This window comes from Hordeum vulgare, chromosome 1H (assembly GCF_904849725.1).
Source record: "Hordeum vulgare subsp. vulgare chromosome 1H, MorexV3_pseudomolecules_assembly, whole genome shotgun sequence".
NCBI classification, from domain to species: Eukaryota; Viridiplantae; Streptophyta; class Magnoliopsida; order Poales; family Poaceae; genus Hordeum; species Hordeum vulgare.
The window spans coordinates 513,807,511-513,830,764 of NC_058518.1; the positions used below are offsets into that span (position 1 = coordinate 513,807,511).

Consider the following 23,254-nt stretch of genomic DNA (forward strand, 5'->3'; position numbering starts at 1 on the left):
TATACATGAAATTTGATTAGAAAAATATGTAGAATTTAAATATGATATTATTTTATCTGTTAAACGTTTAATAAAAATACTATCTAGGGTGCAATCTTAATAAATAAGTCATTATTCGTCTTTCTTTCATACCGGTACTCATCCGGGTTGGGGATAAACACGTCAACAAAATCTGGATTGAGATGAAACTGAAAGTCACTTGACTCATTCTTTGTACGTATTAAATCTACATGCAAGCCGTGTTAAAATAGAAGACCTGTGAAATTTTGAACTGCATTTTTATAGGATAAGACCATCTTTATTTGTATCGTAACTATAAATTCTCAAATTATAGACATTTTTTATAAATTAAGAGCGTGTGTCGTATAGTATTTATTTCTCCCGTTGCAACGCATGAGCCCTTTTGCTAGTAGTATTGATTCTCGTACGCTCTCCCGCAAAGCAAAAAAGATTCGTGTAGGCTCTTCAAGTTTATTAATCTGGTTGAGATGAGCAGGTTAGAAATTTTGTGTTTGGCTTTCACTATGTGAAACAAAGCGTAGTAGACTTCAGAAAAAAAGAGCTTGGTTTCCAATTCTTGGTATTCAAGGACATCCAACTCCGTGGACATTCCAATCGCGGGACCACTTCCATGGACATGAATACAATCAGGAAGTACATAATGCTAGCTACATGCTTGAATGTCCCGTGGGATTCTGGTGGTGAGAATCATAGCCGCATGAGGGCGAGCACGAATTTAAGGGGGCAAGAATGTCATGTACACCTTCGAGGACTGGGCCTTGTCGCCATCACCCTTGAGCTGTCGTGACTTGAGGCACCCGAGTAGCTAGGAGCTCCACAAAGAGAAAGGACCATCGAACAGAAATCTCAAACTAAACTTGCGTCTTCTTTCTCTCTCCTGCTTCTCCTACTTACCGAAATAGGCTTTCGTCTCAGCTTTATATATAAAACAACGATCGAAATAAAAGACGCAAACCACTCGAAGCAAACAACAAGTAGGCAGAAGAGCATAGCTAGGGATCTAAAGAGCTCTCCTCATGAACGAGTCACCGCAAAGCCGCAACTCAACAAACCAGGGACTTCAAACGGTGCTTCCAGAAAAGAAACGACACTGAAGAGCCACCACCGCCCGATCCAAGGAATCGAGGTTTTCACCTGGAGTAACACAAAGGACGCGGGGCCCACCATGATAGAGCCTTTAAGAAGGGAACAACACATGGACGTTGTCGCCCTCGGGCTCAGGGTGGTCATTGTGCTGGTCCCAAGGCCACTATCGGAGAGGTGCAACTATAGGCCACCGCCGACTAGAGGGAGGGGAGGAGGAGAGCAGGGTCCGGAGAGATCTGTACGGATGTGACAACCCGAGGTCTTCACCTAGCCGCGGTGCCCGCTGGCTTTTTCTCCTGGCCTTTCTCTCCTTCTTTCGTCACAAGTAGTAATGTTCCTGACAGAGGAATAAACCCCCAAATTCATTCAGTTAGAGGGTAGTATCACAGTTCTAATTGTATGACCCCTATTTCAAGCTATTTAATTTGTTCCAGAGAGTGAAGTTGATTAGAATTAATTCGGGACGGAAGCACTAGAGTAACACCCACAATGCATGCCAGTGACGATGCATACAAGCTATGCAAGTTTGTTCGCATCAAGCTACAGTTCATATGCATGCATGCACAATCTACTCAAATACTCCCTCCATTCATAAATATGAGTTTTTTTTTTAGGTTTAACTAGGGGACTACATACAAATGTACATAGATATATTTTAGACTGTAGATTCACTCATTTTACTTCGTATGTAGTCTTCTAGTGAAATATCTAAAAAAACTTATATTTAAAAATGGAGGGAGTAGATATATAGAGATATAATAACATGATACATAGTGCTAGCTAGCAAAAATGCAGGACATAACTAAACTGAAAACAAACTAGAGCCATCTTTTGTTCTTATTTTGCCATCTTGTCTTCACTGGTTTTCCTTGGTATCAGCCTGGGCTAGGTACTAGCCCAGTCCCAAACAGCAGCAGCAGCCGCATACACAACTACCACCTGGAGAGCTCCATAGACCACACTCTTACTCACTTGTTCGATCAACATCATGCGCCTGCAGGTAGAGAGAGGTAGGACAAATGAGATTTATCAAACAAACAAACAAGAAGTTAAGGAAGAAACTGAGCTTCCGATATTCTACATACTGTAGAAGGACATTTAGTTTCTTTTCTGGGGGGCGCTGCGACACCCTCTTTAACGTCTCTTTGAACCCCGCCCAGATGTCATCCTGTTTCTTCTGGATGCCGCGAGCCTGCTGAATTGATACACATGGATGATGGTCAGTGTGCTTACTTTGCATCATCAATCATTAAGCAAGCGCTGACCAGGACTGTTGTACGTAATTAAGAAGGATAATTTGTTGTCTGTCAGTTAAGTGAGGTTCGATATATGCAGAATGCATGGTGTGCATGTGTATCAACTGGCTAGTCACAGAATCATACTTACCGTATATGAATAAATGAAGTCACGGAATCATACTCCCTCCGTCCCGAATTATTTTTCTTAAATTATTTATCCATATATGGACATATCTAGTACACGTTTTGGTGTTAGATACATCTTTATCTAGAAAACTCTAAAACAAGTAATTTGGAACGAAGATAAAACTATAGCTAGGAAGTGCATCAAGCAGAAGATATCAAAGCCGCAGCAGCATCCACATCTTATGTGTTGCAACTAATTAAAGTATTTGCTAAAGGGGCGAGCAAAATTAAGGTCATCAACCAGGAAAAATAAGGTTGCTTAAAGATATTATATGATTTTCATGCAGTCATGTTGCTAGCTAGTAAGTCAGGTTGTACATGGAGGAGGAGGCCAGCAGGGATGAGTAAGAAGTCATTCTCGGATCGACCGGCAAAATAAGTTTGCTTAAATGATATAAGCACCCGTACGTCAGGATGTGTTCAGGTCAGGTTAAGTAATCTTGCTTTGTTTTTCTAGTAGATGTTGCTGCTTAGATTGCAGAGAATTCGATTATGGCTGACTACATATCGATTCTTGATGCCGTGAGATATACTGTATATATAAATCATGAGAACAAAATAAATATGTCAATTTTGGTTAAGTTACCTCGCCTGAGACCTTGCCGGAGAGGTGACGGGGGCGCATGCACCTGCTTGGCACGAGCAGGCGTCCCTCCTCCGCGACTACCGCCGGCATTCGCTGTAGAAGCGAGCCACCGAGCCTCCTCGCCGCGCACCGAACCGCCGCCATCGTCACCGGCCTGCGAATTAGGGATTAGGATGCCACGAATCGCTGCTACCTCCACAACCTCCGTCCCGCTTAAGTTGCGGATCCGGGCGTTCCGTCACGAATCATCACCGCCGGCCGGCCGCGGAAGAGGAAGACAGACACACACACGCCATTGATCGGGTTGGGAAATTTGGCCTACCTCCTTCTTTGGCGGATCTTGGCGTTCCTTCCTCGGGCGGCTAGGTTTTCCTGGTTCCCCTTACTTAGCCAACAATAAAAGGGGCTGGGTTCTTATATATAACCCTCTTAACTCTTTTTTTTTTATTTCCTTCGGGAGAAACTACTGTATATATTTCGAAAAAACATATAAGAGGCCTAAAGATATCTTATAATTAAACGTTATCTTTTTTTTTTGCGGGATATTATTCAATGTTCAAGTCCTTACGATCATCCAGGACCAGTTTCAAAACGTCCTCCCGACCTGAACCAACGTGAAAGTGCGTTATATCGACTAGAGGGGGTGAATAGGAGATTTTTAGAATTTCATCACTGAGGAAATTCCTTTTGAGGAAATTCCTCACTGATGACTAACTTACAGCGGAAACAGTAAAGGATCAGACGTGCAAACGTTCACAACAGCAGTATTACAGAGTGAAGATTGTGAAAACAGATTGCACAGTAAGCAGGCACGCAGAATGCAGATGATGATTAACTATTGTGAAGAATTTGGGGTTGAGGAAATTCGGAGAAAGTCTTCAGCAAATTCTTCAAACAGTCACAGTGAAAGTCATCAACACATAATACAGAGAAAGTAAAGAGTTGAGGAATTAGAACTCGATTCTTGGTGAAGACTGTTGTTGATGACCCAGTTTCAACTGCTGTGACAGTTGTACATCTGGTTTGGAGCGGCTTGGTATTGAAACCAAAGGACACCCAGTCCCGGGACACACAGTCCCTACAGTATTCTCCTTGAGCTAAGGACACACAGTCCTCGCCCAACATTCGTGGTAAGTCTTCAGGGCAGGCTTCCAAACCCTCACAAACTCGGTCACCCGGCGATCCACAATTGACTGCTGGATTAATCTAGACCATGACGCCTAACCGTCTCGAGGATGCACAGTCCTCAAAGGTAAAAGGCTTCAGTCCCACACAGGGACAACTTCTTCAGTGATGCTCAATCACTAGGTTTGGTTTGTGGTTTCGGTGGGTCGTGTATTTCCTCACTGATGAATTACTCTCGAAGGCTCTGAGGAATTTGGGTTGCTCTTATGACAAGTGTCAGTTTCTAACGGAGCAGCCAACCAGCTAGTGGTTGTGGGGGCGGCTATTTATAGCCTGGGAGCATCCCGACATGATTTGACACTAATGCCCTTAAATAATATGACCGTTGGAGTGGATAAGACCAGTGACTTGGCGTGGTTATCGAAACGGTCGGGACCCTCAACTGTGAGAGTCCTCATGTCACTCATATTCCTCACTTGAGGCTTTTGGTAGGATTTGGCTTGGGTTGAGCATCATGAGGAAATTCATTCCATAATGTTACTATGACCCCCTTTAACAGTACGGTGTTCCTATTCATTAAATGCGAAGAAAGTAAAACAGAAAACGAAAATCTTCACGCTTCAATTTCTTCAGAACGATTCTCTTCAGGAACCACCGATCTTCTCAATATCAATATCTTCATGAGGAATATCAATTTCATCGCAGATTCCTCGTGATTCATTTCTTCAGCTTCAGACCAATTTCTTCAACTGAAGACATATATTTTTAGGGATCGATATTCTTCAAATATCTCAAACTCCTCAATGACTTATAGATCCTGTGTACACTTATAAACACATTAGATACTTAACCTATAAGTCTTCAAACCACCAAAATCACTAAGGGGCACTAGATGCACTTACACAACGCAAGTCATGGTTCTACCTTCTAGCCTACCAAAACTAGCTAATTGATCACTAGCTCTATTTTGAGATCTAGGGATAAGAGTAATACAAGCTTGTCTAAGGCTCAAAAGATACTTGATTTCACCAACCACCGAGGCATACACGGACCGGTCCGGTACATCGCTTGAAATCATCGCCACCGCCATGCTTGAGTCCATCTCAATCTAAATTGGGTTGTTGGATCATTGGATAGCAAATGGAATCCCTTCCATACAAGCACATAATTTAGCCTCCAATGCATCGTTGCAAGAATACAGAGATTTGCAAGAGGAGAAAATGATGGCCCCCATGTAGTCCCTAAGAATCATGCCTGCTCCTGCACTACCATCCGGCTAGTAAAAACCATCAGTATTCAGTTTTACCCAGCCTAGGTGGGGTGGTTTCCATGGAAGTGCAGAAGCAGTCTCGCCACCGCGCTTAGTTGGAGTTGTATTGAAACATAAGCTCTGTGTTCCCTTTCAGCTGATCCAGGGTTGTACCATCACTAATACTTGATAAGGCCGCGAAGTAATCCTGCAAGAACCTCATCGAGACCATCAACGGTGGGGTAGGTTTAGAGTGCACCAACTGATTGCGTACATACCAATTTTCCCAGAAGATTAGCAACACCTAGCTTCTCTAAATTTCGGATAGTGGTGCAAGGACATGAAGCAGCCACTCCTTCTCATTATCTGCCACCATTTCTAGAGATGGTAATGCCCAAACTTCAGACATTGCTAAGTAGAGGTCTCTTCCAAACTGACACTTAACGAAAGGATGGAAGTTATCCTCCTCTTCCATTCCACGCGCTGGACAACGATCAGTCACTTCTAGCCGAATCTTATGTTTGTTTTTCCAAGTTGGTAGTGAATCAATCGATAATCTCCAAACAAAGTTTTTCACTGTTGGTGGTACATTGCAGCTCCATATATATTTCCAACAACTTCTGCTTCCATCAGGCGCCGAGCTTGATGACGTCGCAGTTCCTCTGTTGGTCTCCTCAAAAGCTAACAGATAGGAAGATTTCACCATAAATATCCCCAATTTTGCAGGCGCCCATGCAACAACATATTCCTCAAGCCTTGCTTATGCTCTAATCTTCAAGATTTCACCAGCAGGAAGTAGTTCTGTAGCAGCTCCACATTCCAAGAGCCATTGTCGTTAAGTAAATCAGACACAAATCGTATACGACATCGGCTTTGTGAAGATATGGGCTTAAACGAATGGGGTCGTGGGATCCAGTTGTCTCTCCATGCGCGAATACTCTGACCGTCCCAACTCGCCAAATGAGTCCTTTCTTCAATAGATCAAGGTCGTGGCTAATAGCCTACCATAACGAAGATGCATTACCTGAGAAAACCGTGTCTACTAGATTGCCATGAGGATAGTATCTAGCTTTAAGGATCTGTGCACATAGACTTTCAGGTTTTTTGATCAACCGCCAGGCTTGACGAGCCAACAACGCTGAATTGAATAACGGAAAGTCTCTGAACCCAACACCTCCTTTGTATTTAGGCTGTAACAGGTGGTGCCATCCTCTCCAATGCACCTTATGTTTTCCTTTCTTTGAGCCCCAATAAAAGTTGCTCGTCATTTGTGTTAGATCATCGCGTACAGAGAATGGTAGTTTGAAGACCCTCATGGTGTATGTTGGCAGTGCTTGAGCTACTGCCTTGATAAAAACCTCCCGGCTAGGTTGGGCAAAGAAACCATCACCCCATTGCATCAATCTTTTTGTGAGCCTTGTCTGGAGGTTTTGGAAGCGCCGTTTCGACATCCGACCTTTAGGTGTAGGCATGCCTAAATATTTTCTTCAAACACCATACTGGTCACCCAACACAGCTCTCACTTGTTCCTGCAGCACCGACGGGCATGCAGTTTCAAAGAGAAGAGAGCATTTATCAGGGTTGAGACATTGCCCAGTAGCTTTACCATAAATCTGGAGTGCCAATTTAACATATTCTGCTTGGCTTCTAGAAGCCTCAAAGAACAACAATGTATCATCTGCAAAAAGCAAGTGAGAAATGTCAAGAGCAGACCTGCAAACTTTTACCGGGGATAGCTCCCCCCTCAGTGCTTTGCTCCGAAGAATTGTTGACAAACTGTTCGCCACAAACAGAGTGGCGGTGCCAGGATCCAATATTTGTGATGTCACATTAGCTTGTGTAATCAGCTTCCTGAAGTAGTTTGTTCAGTGGTGTAATATGCATTGTCTATAGTGACTTGATTTACCAATTTTCTGTGTAGTCATATGACTACACAGCTACAAACGTGGCTTCGCCATTGCACAAACAGGAATAAGAATGGTGAGAGAGGATCGCCTTGCCGAAGACCATACATCGGTGCAAATGAATCCAAGAGGGTTCTATTTAACTTGACGACATACCTCATCGATGTGACACACGTCATAATCCAGTTAATCCACCGTTGAGCGAAACCCATATTTTGCATCACCTACCTCAAGAAGACACAATCCACTCTATCATATGCCTTTGACAGATCTAGTTTGTAAGCACAAAAACTCTTTGTTGGGTCCTTTTCCTGCTTAATATAGTGGATGCATTCAAAGACAACAAGCGCATTATCCATAATCTACCTTCCAGGTATAAACGTACTTTATTCCGGAGAAACTACCCCATCCAAGAGACGACGAAGGCGATTAACCAAACACTTTGAGATAATTTTATATATGACATTGCACAAACTTATAGGCCTGTAATTAGAGATCTTAACATGATTAGGAATTTTTGGAACGAGAGCAATAGAGGTAGAGTTTACCCCATCCGGGATAATTCGAGTACATTTTAACCACGCAACACTAGCCATTACATATTACCTACCGTCCGTGTATGTGACATAGTGATTCTCCATAGCTTGATAGCTAGTCACTTCTTGAAGAGCCTGTGGGAGACGAAGAAGCCGAGTGTGAAGGCGGCGATGCCGACGGCCACCACCTCCTTGTTCTTCCTCGCCATGTCCATTGCGCCCTCCGCCCACTTCAGGTCCGTCAGCTGCCCCAGGCCTTCCGTCACGCGCTCTTTCCAGCCGTTGCACGCCGTGGCCGCCGCCTTCTTCTCCTGCTCCGCTCTAGCTTCCATGGCCGTCTCTTCCTCGCCGCGCCGCCTCGCCCTCTCTGCCAGGCACTCCCGGTCAACCACGGCCATGGCCTTGTCGCTGGAGGTTGGATTCGGTGATTGCTTCTGCGGTGTCTGCGTAGCTGCTGCCGCCTGGGGAGACTTGGGCTTCAGTTCCTTCTCCTTCTTCGGCTTCTGCTGCTCTTCCTTGGGCTTCGTTCTAATCTCCTCACCGCCGGCGTCTCCCGTCTTCACGTCGCCGTCGACCTGCTCTATCGGCGCACCCTCCTCCTCTGGCACACCGGCACGCTTGGGCATGGTGAGCGTGAGCACACCGGCCTCGAAGCGGCCGGCGATGTCGTCGAGGCTGGCGGCGGAGGGCAGCTGGAAGACCTTGTGGAGGGAGGCGCCCGGCCTGCTGCCGCGCAGGGTGAGCCTGCCGGCGCCGTCGACCTGCACCCGGAAGTCGTCCTTCCGGAAGCCCTGGAGGGTGAGGCGGAGCACGTAGCTGCCGGCCTTCTCCGTCCAGTCGAACTTGGGATCCACCACCTTTGCCCCCGGTGGTGGAGCTGGGTGTGGATGCTGCTGCTCCTTGTTGGTTCCGGTGGCAGCCGCCATGAGGAGGCGCGCGTAGGCAAGGAATCGTGATCGTGATGGATACAGCCGTGGTTCTGTGTGTGAGAGAGAAAGAGAGAGGATGAGATGGGAAGGTTGGCATGATGCGTTGTGTATATATACGCACGTACGACGTAGGTGTTGCCATGGTGATGGATGGAGTGGTTTAGTTTAGATTCGAAGCTTGATTCGAGAAGTGTAAGGAGGAGATCGATTGTTGGATGGAATTAACCGGGCAAGCCGGCCATGCATGCATTTGCATACGTGTAGCTAGCCTTCCTTGGTAGGAAGAATTGTAGCTTAGCTTGCAAGCTACGTATACATGGAAAGATGGGGATCTTTGCGCGGGAGGGTGAATTTGGAGGGAGGGAAGCTCAGCCATGGAGGTGAAGAAGGAATGGTTGCTTGGTCTTGGTGTGCATGTCATCACGATCGTGTGGCAGCCAAGCCAACTCCATCGAGCTCGCCGGCACCGGCAGCACCATGTTCACATGGACCGGAGGACGCGTGCGTGCGTACGTCATCTTAATTTTAGAGAGTTTTTACGGTACCTTGTACTGCTGTGATGGGGTGAGCAGTATAAGTTAAATTTGGCCGTCAATTTTTTAGGACACTATTGACTTTTTCACCTACAACTAAAACTTTCACAAGAATGATGCTACGGTGGCTGCCTGCGCTCGTTCGTAGCTATTCGTCGTCCGGACTACGCAGTTTCCACTTCCGTCGTCGCTCCTCTTCTTCTCTCTTAGCCAACCCGTCCATCATCAGCTGTTGGAAGTATTAACTCAAAGCATTTGGAAGTATGCCGCACGGTTGTTAATCATACTTTCCACAAGTGAGAAAGCCAGTAGAACTCGGGTCAAGAAAATGGAATGAAATCAGCTTTGTCATATTAGGCTTCTAGGTTGAACTAATGTAGAGAATCCTTGTATCAGAAAATATGACGTGCACATGCTCGTCTCTCCACCATGGCTGCCATGGCTTGACGTTGGGGCTGGAGGAGTAGCTGCTTCGATCCACTTCTGTAACTAGGTGGTTAATCATGTGTCGAACGTGCAGAATGCCATGAGGGTCACCCTGAGTCCCAAATGGACGCGGCCGACATTGGCGGTTGGACGGATCCAAATCGTGCGGGATTTAGTTGACATATTTATCTTACGATTTTGGCCCCAAAGCCCGTATACTGCTCAGTTGTCCAGGTTATGGTCACACATATACTGCTCACGTGAACTAGCAGTATAGATTACTCCCCACCATTAGATCAAGAGAAATAAACGGTCTATATTTATCACAGGGTACCGTAAAAGAACTCTAATTTTATCTCACTTGGGAATGTGCAGTTTTTCACTTGGAGAGAGGACGCATGGACTAATCAACCTGAATAACTATATCACGCTGCCACGCACGGACAATTATCTATCTAGCCCAATAAAAAGACGCTTCTGCACAATAGCCAATCGGGCTATATCCACGCATCACAAAAAGGATGTTCTTCATTCTTTCCACAAATGAATTCTTATTCTTTAGGTGTTTCAAAAAATGTTGTTCACAAATTTTTAAAATATTTGTGTTTTAAATTTTGTTTGGGAGTTTCAAAATATGTTCGCGTGTTCAACTTTTCTTCTGAAATTTCAAAAAATGTTCCCATTTTTAGTAGATGTTAATTATTTGCATTTTTTAATTGTCCTCCGGAAATGTTTATGTTTTAAAACAATATACTCGTAAATTGAAAACTTGTTCATAAATTCCAAAAAATGTTCACGTTTTCTTATTCTTTAGGTGTTTGAAAAAATGTTAGCGTTTTTAATTTTTTTTTGGAAGTTTCAAAATATGTCTACATTTCTAGCTTTTGTTTTGAAATTTTAAAAAATGTTCCCATTACAAAAAATTGGTCATTATTTGCAAAAAATTTCAGTTTTATGTTTAAATCGCAAATTTGGAAAGTGTTTGGGTTTGGCAGAACACGTCAATTTTCTTTTTTTCACAAAAGAACATGCTATGAAAAAGCCAACAATAATTCGGATCTGCGTTGCAGGTTCATTCTTTAAGGTTTGTGTTACTTTGTGAGCAGCACTGATCGCTTGCTCAACTGAGCAGTTTTGTTTTCAGAAAATGTTTTGCGTTTAAGAAAAGTCTTAACCTTATAAAATGTTTGTGTTATAAAATAAATGTTTCCAGTAAAACATTCTAAACTCCAATCAAAGTTATTGAACTTCCAAATTTGTTTGCTATTAAAAAAACATGTTCTTTTTTACCACTCGACACGGTACAATACAAATTTGTTTGCTATTAAAAAAACATGTTCTTTTTTATCGCTCGACACGGTACAATACAAATTTGTTTTCTATTAAAAAAACATGTTCTTTTTTACCACTGGACACGGTACCATGCGATGCTATTAAAAAAACATGTTCTTTTTTACCACGGTTTGTTACAGTGTGCGGGACGGTCCGTTTTTTTCCCTAGAGTTCACTGGGTGCGGTTCGTTACAGTTATGTGCGTTGGGATCGGTTCGCTGGCTCAACGCTCGTGTCGTCATCGTGCCGGCCCAGTCCAGCAAGCAACGTGGAGGCCCCGCACGGACGGACGAGAGAGAGAGAGAGAGGGAGAAAAAAAGTCCTGGGCATGGACGGACGTGGGCCCGAAGGGAACGCGGCCCATTTCACGCGTGGCTCCAGCGCCGTGAAAAAGAGGGGGAGCCCAGCCGCAGTGCAGCGCATCTCTCTCTCTCTCTCTCTCCACCGCTCCACAGAGCCCAGAACCCTCCTCCTCCTCCGGCGGCGGCGGCGGACGGCGGCGATGAGCACGTGGAACTACGTCGTGACGGCGCACAAGCCCACCAGCGTCAGCCACTCCTGCGTCGGCAACTTCACCGGCCCCCACCAGCTCAACCTCATCGTCGCGTAAGCACCGCCCCCTCTCTCCCGAATCCCCCCATGTCCCTTAGGTAGGGTTCAGCCCCGCGCGGCCCCGTTGCTAGGTCCCGCCACCCCGCGTTCGTGCCCGCGCGCCCTAGGGTTTTGCTCCTAGGGGTTCCTCTCCGGCGTGCGCGTGCCTGATTCCTTCTGCCCCTAGGGGTTCCTCTCCGGCGAGAGGATCCGGGGCCATAGGTGATTGAGCGTACCGACCAGCCCTAGGGCGCAGCGCGCTGCCCTGTAGGTCTAGGCCGTCCGGCCGGAGAAAAATGGCACTGGTACATAGGCCTGACGTGTCTGCGCCCTCACCACACACGCTTCAAAGACGGGAAATTTGACAGAGCCGATTTGTTTCCGAATGCGCCGAATCGATAATGTCTTCAGGAAGCTGTTTCACGAGCTGCATACTTTTGTGGTTCGGTACCTAGATAGATGCCACGGTTTTTGCCTTCATATTATTATTATTATTATTATAAGCCGGATTCCCGCCAAATCCCGCTGCTAAATGCGCCCGGTTGCCGTCGACTTTCAGGAAATGCACCCGCATCGAGATCCACCTCCTCACGCCGCAGGGCCTCCAGGTAACTGACAGACGCCGTATCCGTCACCCACCTCTCTCTTTCTTTCTTTGCTTGCACGATAATCTGCCTTTTCCATAACACCGTGACATCTGTTTTCTTGGCAGCCGATGCTGGACGTGCCCATATATGGGAGGATCGCGACGATCGAGCTCTTCCGCCCTCACGTGAGTCAACGCCCCGTCACTTCAAAGGCTGCTTTTTTCTTTTCTTTGCGCGGTGGGATGTTTCTGCCTGAACGATTCCCTGCCTGTTTCTCCCCTTTCAGAATGAGGCCCAGGACTTCCTCTTCATTGCCACGGAGAGGTACAAGTTCTGCGTCCTGCAGTGGGACGCAGAAAAATCAGAGCTTCTCACTAGGTATGGACTCTTTGTGCCCCTGGTTTTGCTTTGCAAGGCAAGTGCGTAAATTGGCATGTGTCCGCGGGATAATATTGGTGTTTTAGAGCCATGGAATTGGATAGTCAAATGCTTCTCGTTGACTGTCATGCAATTTTGTGCATCATGAGTCCAACCCACTGTCATCATGGTGATACCTTCTCATCCAGGCAGCCCAGGGAGGTTGCAATGGTCGATTACCTATATACCGTACCTTGCGAACCGTCTTCTTTATAGCATTAGCTGCTAGGCAGGGTGGCTTTAATGGCTGGGCTGTAATATCTTTGGATAATGAATACTACCTCTGGGTCCTTCTGGACACTTCCTTTGTTGAAAATGGAAAAACCGTAACAAGGGAAGGGGAAATAATTTTGACTTTATTTTGGGTATAGAAGACTGCTCTCTAATTAACTGTGTAGAAGGCTGCGATCTAATTAAGGGGAAATAATTTTGACTTCGGTCGCACCTCATGTATTCTCCTTATTGCTCTTGATGGCCTTTCTTTTCTGGGTATAGGGTTACCTTTGTTTACTTTTCTGCGCCTTTCTGGTCCAAATGGGCACCTTGATGGCCTTTTCTTTTTCATACGATCCCAGAAATGGATCGGGTTCCACGATCAAGTGATAACGGAACAAAAACAAAAGAAAGCATCTTGGTGCAAAGCAAAAACTAAAACAAGGTTCACAAATGCTGCCGCATATATCTGCTAACTGAAAAAAATTTGAAGAACAACCCTAAGAGCACATTGGGAGTTCCATTGCCAGTTACATGGAAGAAATAGCCGCAAAAGCCCAGAAAAGCTTCCATTGCATCGTTCATATTTCAATCTTCCTCCATAACAGCCCCTGCTTCCGATTCATCTGCCTCATTGTCCGCGGCAGTCCTTGCTTCGATCCTCATTGTCTTCATCTTCCAAAAGTAAGCCTCCACGTCCTTTCTGCTAGCTGTTTAACAGTGCAGTTTGTATCATTGCAAATTGCAACAAATCAGGATATTGATCTTTCAAGGGTTTATCAACACACCAGGTATCACACCAGAAGTTTGTTTGCTGGCCATTACCAATCATCATAATTCTCCTTTTAGTATACAACTGTTTGATCTTCAGCAAATCAACTCAGCCATTTACCAGACCGACACCATTCTGAATATTATATTTTCGTCTAACTGTATCCTGCCACATACCTTCCTTACTTTCCTGATTCCACCACCATTTACACAGCAGGCTGACATTATTTTTTTCCAGATTGTGTATACCAAGCCCCCCTTTCTTCTTAGGTCTACAAAACACTGGCCATGCACCTAGATGATCTTGTGGTCGCATAGCGTTTTGTTAAAAACAGAATGCACATTGTCACTGCATGTTACTTTCTGAGAGTTATTAGCACGTTTCATATGGAAGTATAACTTGTTTGGATTATGTAGATCCATGGGAGATGTTTCTGATCGCATCGGCCGCCCTACGGACAATGGACAGGTACTATAGTCAAAGCTTCAAGTTTCAGCCCTGCTTTCCATTTGATCAATGATATTAATTTATGCCTTTTTCGAACTTCCCATTTTCTATATCAATTTATAGCATTCCGTATATACTAAAGAGGGTGATGCACTCTGTCTCTTAATTTAAGCTGTAGCGATGATGCCACTGGTTGCCTTTTTTACTTGTAATGCAGATTGGGATCATCGACCCTGACTGTAGACTTATTGGCCTTCACCTCTATGATGGGTTGTTTAAGGTAAGCTCACTGTCTGCTACTTATATTTGCATGAATTTCGCTCATTCATTCTTGGAGTCAAGCTACACATTCATATTGCCAAGAGAATTCCGTATGTTGCTCCAATTTCCTATCCTTTAATGGAACCTTATGTGGCAGGTTATACCATTCGACAACAAAGGACAGCTGAAGGAAGCTTTCAATATCAGGTACCAGTATGGCATGAAGAACTGAATGGCATTGCAGATTAAACCATTCATTTAGTGATATAGTCTGCAACTAGATTATTGAACCGCATGGTCATGCTTTTGCCCGGTAGATCTATGAGTTTGAATTTTTATGAGATCTTGTTTCTTTTGTCAGAGGCAAGCATAATGCACACAAAATCATGCTTTTCCGATTTCTCAGTGTTATATTTATGTTGCTTGATCTGCTATTGATTTAGAAAAATGCATGAATGATCTCGGTTCTGTTATTGCTTTGTCTTTACATGCTTGTTGGTCAAGATAAAGCCTTAAGTTTCTCGAGCCGCATAGAAAGTTCCGATATTTGCATGCTTATTTCTGTCCTATAGTAACTAGTAGATGTATATCACAGTTGTTAGAAGTTCATGATAGAGTTAATGCCTCATCAATGATATTCTTTGTTAAACCATTTGACATGATTAACTTAGATGTGTTCATATCACACTGCCCTATATTTAGCGTCTTTTTTCTTGTTATGTCAGACTAGAAGAGCTTCAAGTGTTGGACATAAAGTTCCTGTATGGCTGTCTCAGACCTACGATAGTTGTCCTCTACCAGGTTTGCTCACACTTCTGCATTTTTTTTACATCATTTGTACTATTAAAATCAAAATCAAGCAGGACAAAGTATTGAGCTAAATAAATTAATAGGATTTGCCCTTTACTCAATTGGAACAAATACGGTGTATTAGTTTATTCATTTAATCCATGCTTTTTTACCCTTTAAAGTGTAATCTGTTCACAACTTGCAGTGCTTCACTGCTTATACATGGTATGCCATATGTTAATGATGAATGTTTGTAGCTTTGAGTTTCTAGAGTAGTTGATAATGTTATCCAGTGATTTAGTTCTGATTTGCCATTCTAGATTAGTGGGTTATATTGTACATATTTTTTTGTTTTTGTTTCGACATGTCGATGCAATCCAATACTACTGGGATGATTACTTGTTTTGTTTGTGAAATAAAAACTTTTGCTTCATTGGTTCATTCCTTGCTGTAAAACTTGAAGCTACCCCTATAGAACTCTTGGACTGGTTTTTTACTTTTAACATCACAAGCTGTGCCACTGATGTACTGAAATAATCTAACTATTATCTTTTGAGCACTGACTGAACATACCTTCTCTTTATTGCTGTTGTGCCCAATCTTTGTCCTTTTAAGTTTGTACCTTTGTAATTCTGTTACGAATAATTTGACAACTAGCGTAATAGTAACAGATCTTGATGACTTATATTTTCTGTACCTACATGTCAGGATAACAAAGATGCCAGGCATGTTAAGACATATGAAGTTGCACTGAAGGAGAAAGATTTCGTCGAGGGCCCTTGGTCACAGAACAATTTAGACAATGGAGCTGGTCTTTTAATACCTGTACCAGCTCCACTCGGCGGTGTCATAATTATTGGTGAGGAGACAATAGTTTACTGCAATGCTAATTCTACATTTAGAGCTATACCAATCAAACAGGTAATAATTACATCTCTTCATTCTTCTTGTATTCTAGTCACCAGTTACATGATCTGTGCAGTAATGTAATTATTGCTCCTCGATCTTCTATTTCTTACCAGTCCATCACAAGAGCTTATGGAAGGGTTGACCCAGATGGCTCTCGCTATTTACTTGGTGATAATTCAGGCATTTTGCATTTACTTGTCCTTACCCAGGAACGAGAAAGGTACTAGCCTGTGCACTATTTTGGAACTAAAAGGATCTTTGATTTACTACTTACAAGTTCTCTCTTTTCATGTGTTGGTTACTTTTTAGGGTAACTGGTTTGAAAATTGAGCATTTGGGAGAGACTTCAGTTGCATCGTCAATATCGTATCTTGATAATGGTGTTGTCTATGTTGGTTCTCGGTTTGGTGATTCACAGGTGGGTCAGTAGCAAAGTTACAAGTTACCACTACTCTTGCTTCTTACTCCATTCTAGAGAAACAATGTGTCTATTTTGGTGCCATGCATCAATTGGATGTACATGCTATTTTTTCACTGCTCCATGTTAGATGAAAATCTTGCATTTCCATTGGTAGCTCGTGCTCATGCTTACGTCAAATTGTTTGAAGCTACTCTTCCACCCTCACCCCCCTAAAAGTAAAAGTAAATCAGCAACAACTAACAGGGCAGTGCACCCTCAGAATTGTATGCCTGCATGTGCAATAAATGTGCACTTACTGGCCAAAAAGTTTCAATCCGTTGTGTAGTTCTTCAGAATTGAAATTTGCACTAAATGATTCTTTGGTCTTGACAGCTGGTAAAGCTGAATCTCCAACCTGATGCAACTGGTTCATTCGTCGAAATCCTTGAACGGTATGTGAATCTTGGACCTATTGTGGACTTCTGCGTGGTTGACCTTGATAGGCAAGGGCAAGGTCAGGTGGTCACTTGTTCAGGAGCATTCAAAGATGGTTCCATTCGAGTGGTTCGTAATGGTATAGGGATTAATGAGCAGGTATTGAATTGTGTATAATCATTTTTTTGCAAGGAAATTAACAGTACACTGATAGGCCCTACTTTAGAAAGCTGATCTGTATATCTTCTCCTGTGCAAGTAGGCTTCAGTAGAGCTGCAAGGCATCAAGGGATTATGGTCACTGAAGTCTTCCTTCAGTGACCTGTATGACATGTATCTGGTGGTGAGCTTTATAAGTGAGACTAGGTTCTTGGCTATGAACATGGAAGATGAATTAGAAGAAATTGAGATAGAAGGGTTTGATGCACAAATCCAGACTTTGTTCTGCCAAAATGCTATCAATGATCTGCTTATACAGGTGCCTTTTCTAATGAATTATTTGGTTTCTTTGCCTTTCTTGATAGCTAGGGAAGTTAAATGAAACAGCAGATGTAAATTGATTAATCATGCGTAATGAATGGAAATGTATTGTGGATGATTTCAATATTTTTTTGGTCAAGTTGTATGTTCCCGGTTTCCTTTTAGCATCTTATGAGCTATTCTCAATGGCAGGTTACCGCTAATTCTGTCCGGTTAGTCAGTTGCACTTCTCGGGAGCTAGTGGATCAATGGAATGCACCGGAAGGATTTTCAGTCAATGTTGCATCAGCTAATGCCAGTCAGGTGGGGTATCTTCATGGGACCCCTCCTTTTTCTTTGGGCATATTGCCAATGATGACCAGATTATTAAACATGTGTGACATAATATACGACTTCAGGGTATTCATGTTTTAATTCTTCGTCAATACACATAATCATAGTCAACAAATACAGATTGACCAAACTACACTTGGAGGTGTTATATTTAGCGGAAAGTTATCACTGATCACTTATCAGAGGTTTTACTGTTGATAAACTGGTCCACTTTCATCACTGGTGCTCCTTGTGTGTATGCCTTTCAGGTTTTTCTTCATTTTGTATTGTTAACTTCGGTTCTTGACTACCAAAGTCAAAATCTTTGTATTATTTGTTTTTACCTACAAAATAATGCTCTGGAGTGTCATTTAGGCCTCTTGTGGCTGGACTTGAGAGACACTTGTTCATTAGTAGGTAGATATATCTGCCAGCATGCTCTGTGCTTGACAATGCTAAATACATGATTTGAATTCACATAATATTAGCTTTCTGCTATAACTTGAAATAATACATTTTGTGTTTGCAGGTCCTGTTGGCTACTGGTGGTGGCCATCTCGTTTACCTAGAGATTAGGGATGCTAAGTTGGTTGAAGTGAAACATGCGCAGCTAGAACATGAGATTTCTTGTGTTGATTTGAACCCAGTAGGGGAGAATCCACAGTATAGCTCTCTGGCTGCTATTGGGATGTGGACTGATATAAGTGTTAGCATATTTTCACTTCCTGACCTTGAATTAATCAGGAAGGAAAATTTAGGTGGAGAAATTGTTCCTCGGTCAGTTCTGATGTGCACCTTGGAAGGGGTATGTTGGTGACCTCATGTTTCATCATAAAAAGATAAAGCTAATTTAAGTTACCAATGTTGTTGACCTCGGTTAATTTACTTTTTCAGATTTCATATTTGCTTTGTGCTCTTGGAGATGGTCACCTTTTCAGTTTTCTATTGAATGCAAGCACAGGTGAACTAACCGATAGAAAGAAGGTTTCTCTTGGTACCCAGCCAATTAGCCTTCGTACATTCTCATCAAAGGGCACAACCCATGTGTTTGCTTCGTCTGATAGACCAACTGTTATCTACAGTAGCAATAAGAAGCTGCTGTACAGCAATGTCAATCTGAAAGAAGTTAATCATATGTGTCCTTTCAATACAGCTGCTTTTCCTGACAGGTATCTCTCTTTTGTTCTGAGAATAGCTTGTTCTTTTGTTTGGTACTTCCATATTGAGCTCTTAATGCTTGTATGCCGGCAGAATCAATATATCTGAATCAACCTTGATTACAATATGATTAAACCTGACATATTATGTGCTGAAAACAATAGTGCTGTTTTCATTTTCTTATACGATATGTTATTTCGACTTGTTTACGCCATCTCCATTTGTTCTTGATGCATACAAGCCAATGTTATGATTATCATTTGACATTTTAGTTTCTTATATGTTACACTGTACAAAATTGTATGGTGTAAAACAAATGGCTGCTAATGCTAACCTGTTCTACTTGCTGCTATGGGCTTTTCACATGTTCCTTGTGTTCCATTCCATTGATTTATCGGCAGCAGTTAGTTTGAAACGATATGATGATTGTCTTAAACCTGCTGTTAAGTTGGTTTCTTTTGTGTATATCATTCACAGCCTTGCAATTGCTAAAGAAGGTGAACTTTCAATTGGAACTATTGATGATATTCAGAAGCTTCATATCCGCACGATTCCGTTGAATGAACAAGCACGGCGCATTTGCCATCAGGAACAGTCCAGGACACTGGCGTTCTGCAGTTTCAAGTACACACAGAATAGCATGGAGGAGAGCGAGGCGCATTTCATTCGTCTGATGGATCATCAAACTTTTGAGTTTCTGTCTACACATCCTCTCGATCAATACGAATGTGGTTGCTCCATGATTAGCTGCTCGTTCTCGGATGATAATAACTTCTATTACTGTGTGGGAACAGCATATGTTTTACCTGAGGAGAATGAACCCACAAAGGTAATATTTAGAAGAGCTTGGTGTCCCCTTATTGCTGTGTACTTCTCTTTTGTACATCCTTTAACTTTCGTGATAATATTTTCATTGTTAATTTTTCTTGCACATAGTGCTTACATGACTATGCATCTTGGTGTAGGGCCGGATCCTTGTATTTGCAGTTGAGGATGGAAGGTTGCAATTAATCGTAGAGAAAGAAACGAAAGGAGCTGTCTATTCTCTAAATGCATTCAATGGGAAATTGTTGGCAGCTATCAACCAGAAGATTCAGTTATACAAGTGGATGACAAGGGAGGATGGTTCGCATGAGCTGCAATCTGAATGTGGCCATCATGGGCACATACTTGCCCTGTATACCCAAACTCGTGGTGATTTCATTGTAGTCGGGGACCTGATGAAGTCGATATCTTTGCTCGTGTACAAGGTAAGCATTGGCTGTTTGACATCTAATGCACATAACACTGTCTCCATGTGTATAGCAGTTCTTCATCAGACCAATGAGTAATGTTCTCCTTTCCTTGAGCAGCATGAGGAGAGTGCGATCGAAGAGCTTGCTAGGGACTACAACGCGAACTGGATGACTGCAGTTGAGATGATTGACGATGACATCTATGTTGGTGCAGAGAACAGCTACAACCTCTTCACCGTGCGCAAGAACAGCGATGCGGCCACAGACGAGGAGAGGGGTAGGCTGGAGGTGGTCGGGGAGTACCACCTCGGAGAGTTTGTCAACAGGTTCCGGCACGGGTCACTTGTGATGCGCCTCCCAGACTCTGAGATGGGCCAGATCCCCACGGTCATCTTTGGCACCATCAACGGGGTCATTGGTATCATCGCCTCCCTGCCCCACGACCACTATGTGTTCCTGGAGAAGCTCCAGGCAACCCTGGTCAAGTTCATCAAGGGCGTGGGCAGCCTGAGCCACGAGCAGTGGCGGTCGTTCCACAACGACAAGAAGACGTCGGAGGCCCGCAACTTCCTGGACGGCGACCTGATCGAGTCATTCCTCGACCTCAACAGGTCCAAGATGGAGGAGGTGGCCAAGGCGATGGCGGTCCCTGTCGAGGAGCTGTCCAAGCGGGTGGAGGAGCTGACGAGACTGCACTAGGTAGCGCCGTGCCGTGTATATCCTGTTTTATTTGTTCGTTTTCGCTGTGTTGTAAACCATTGGCGGCCTGAGAATGATCCTCTGCAAGTGTTTGTAGCAACATTCCGTTTTTCTGTTTTCGACTTTGATAAGAGTGTAACTTTATCTGTGCTGATGTAGAATTTTAGTGGTGAATCGCCGTTGTTTATCAGCAGTGCATTGTCAAACATGACACCCAGAAAGTTTGGTATAATTATCAGGCGAATGTAAACGGTGATAACCATCTTGGAATGCAAAGCTTTAAGCTTGAGGTTTCATATTCAGGTATAGTGGCAGACAGAGAACAGTACCCCATTCGTAAAGAAATATAAAAGCGTTTATAGATCACTACTTGGGAATATTATAGCGTTTATAGACGATAATTCAAGTCTGCTCCCAAGCTCATCTGCTCCAGCCGACGAAATAACTAAAAATAAATAGTAGAAAAAATATAAAAAAAAGTCTGCTCCCAAGCTCATGTGCTCCAGCTGATGAAATAATTAAAAATAAATAGTAGAAAAAAAATCGTGAACAGTTAACCTTTTTTACAGACCCTGATTTGTCTTTTTATTTTCTGAGAGCTGCTCAGATGTTCAAATAAGTTGAAATTTAAAGTGGACCTCACGCACCAAATTATCTATCATACAAATTCTTTTTTGGATTTTTCTAGTATTTTATTTTTCGTGAGAAGGTGTGCAGATGAGCCCGGGAGCAGAAACGCCGCTCCCCGTTTATAGATCACTACATTGTCATGATTTATAGTGATCTATAGACGCTCTTATATTTCTTTATAGAGTGAGTACATAACATTTTCTTTCCTGATCACAAACACACATATTGTATGTAAACGATATTTTCTTCATGAGAAATACATTGATAGAAAACAAATGCACACAATGCATAGTTTTCACACAATACATAACCAACAAGTGAACGAAAATACATAAAAAGTATCTAAACATGATTGCAATTCCGCCATTGAAATAGGCATGCAGATGGTACCCCGCTAGCAAGCAATTCTTCCTCTTCTCTCACAAGGGACATGAGGGAGATGAGAGTAAGCCTGTCAAGCTTCAATCTTGTTTCGGAGCTGCTGACGGAAGAGCAAACCATGGAGTACTCGAGATCCATCATGTAATCGGAAGCTCTAGAGAGTGCTTTCATCAAGCTCCTAAAGTCCTCTTGTTTGAAGAACCCGTCATTGTAGTATTTCATCATTGATATGACCATCTTACAAGCATCCTTGCACAATTGACATGTTTTCGACTATGGCTTCACTTTTCTTCACTACCACTTCCTGTAGCTTACTGAGAAAGCTAGATGCATGCACGTGAGGAGGAAAATCAATGATCAGCGTCGCCTCTTGCCGTGACCCGGTGAGATGTCTCTCCCGCCTCCATTCTGGGCACCGCGAACGGTATTGTCGTCTTCATCCTACCAGCAGAGCTCCTAGTCATTGTGTGCCAGCCCCTCCGGCCCCGTCATACCCTCTCATGGGTGGATGCTCCTAGGCTTCCGTTGTTGCTCCTGCTATGCACGCCCAAAGGTTGATACTACTAGCAAAGGTTGCATCGGGCATGACTCAGCTTGAAGGTCTCCCGACGCTCTGTCTTCTTCTCTTGGTGCTGAATTGCAAGGCATGTTGGAGATGGCACTCCGCCATCGGCGTGTGTTGGAGGACTCTTTGTGCTCGTGGTTGTCACATGCAACCATCTTGTTAGAGAGGGCAGAGGTGTCCGATGATGTCCAGGGGTTGAGCCGAACCTTAGGGGTGTCTTGCTCCTCGGACAACGTTGTTGATGGCCCATTACCAAGAGTGGAGCCACCATTGGTGGTAGAATATGGGTTCCACGATGTTGTGGACAACGTTGGTTGTGTTCGGTTAATGCCATCGGTTTTAGTTGAACCCGTCGAACCTTGTGCTTTGGCGCCTATAGGTCTCCACAAGATTGTCTCCATTGGCAAGGTGGCTGATGAGTTCAATATTGCTCCTACCGACTCTAATTAATGATGTGAGGGTTGTTGGAAAGGGTTGCACTTTGATGACTAGTCATGATGCAAATTTTCATGAGTTCACCGAGCTTATTAGAGGTCTCCTTATTGTGCCTTTAGTTACCAAGGTTTGAATCGCCTTATCAATTAAAGGAAGGTCAAGTATGTCAACGATGTTGTAAATCCCGCCTTGGGCAATGTGACAACCTTTGCAAAATGTCGGTCTCAAGGATGTGTTTCTTGCTCCAGTGTTTCTTATTTTTGGAGTAGTCCGCTTGAAGTTGTGAGAGGGTTATTATGGTGTGTGGTACCGGGCATCTTCTATTGTGTGTGTCATGTTGGCATGAGCGGACGTGACTCTGGGTCCATCGTGATATCTAGAAGGCTTA

At 43.5% G+C, this 23,254-nt stretch overlaps 3 protein-coding genes across 3 annotated transcripts; 1 reads left to right on the plus strand and 2 right to left on the minus strand.

Annotated features, from left to right (window-relative positions):
- Positions 1-1,853: 1,853 nt before the first annotated feature.
- Positions 1,854-3,485, minus strand: LOC123421750. Its single transcript, XM_045107594.1, has 4 exons — positions 3,440-3,485; positions 3,118-3,271; positions 2,193-2,302; positions 1,854-2,101 (listed from the first exon to the last, which is right to left on the minus strand). Exons 2-4 carry the CDS (start codon positions 3,259-3,261, stop codon positions 1,993-1,995), a joined length of 363 nt encoding a protein of 120 aa, XP_044963529.1. The 5' UTR covers positions 3,262-3,271; positions 3,440-3,485; the 3' UTR covers positions 1,854-1,992.
- Positions 3,486-7,884: 4,399 nt separating this feature from the next.
- LOC123421765 lies at positions 7,885-8,937 on the minus strand. Its single transcript, XM_045107600.1, has one exon. The coding sequence runs from the start codon at positions 8,855-8,857 to the stop codon at positions 8,051-8,053; it is 807 nt and encodes a 268-aa protein (XP_044963535.1). The 5' UTR covers positions 8,858-8,937; the 3' UTR covers positions 7,885-8,050.
- Positions 8,938-11,575: 2,638 nt separating this feature from the next.
- On the plus strand, positions 11,576-21,042 carry LOC123452613 (DNA damage-binding protein 1). The gene is made up of 19 exons (XM_045129302.1): positions 11,576-11,757; positions 12,302-12,350; positions 12,455-12,514; positions 12,616-12,707; positions 14,148-14,199; positions 14,396-14,458; positions 14,597-14,646; positions 15,165-15,240; positions 15,937-16,149; positions 16,251-16,357; positions 16,447-16,555; positions 16,931-17,131; positions 17,234-17,449; positions 17,644-17,754; positions 18,293-18,568; positions 18,658-18,932; positions 19,399-19,750; positions 19,887-20,171; positions 20,274-21,042. The coding sequence occupies exons 1-19, from the start codon at positions 11,654-11,656 to the stop codon at positions 20,853-20,855; spliced, it is 3,273 nt and encodes a 1,090-aa protein (XP_044985237.1). The 5' UTR covers positions 11,576-11,653; the 3' UTR covers positions 20,856-21,042.
- Positions 21,043-23,254: the final 2,212 nt, after the last annotated feature.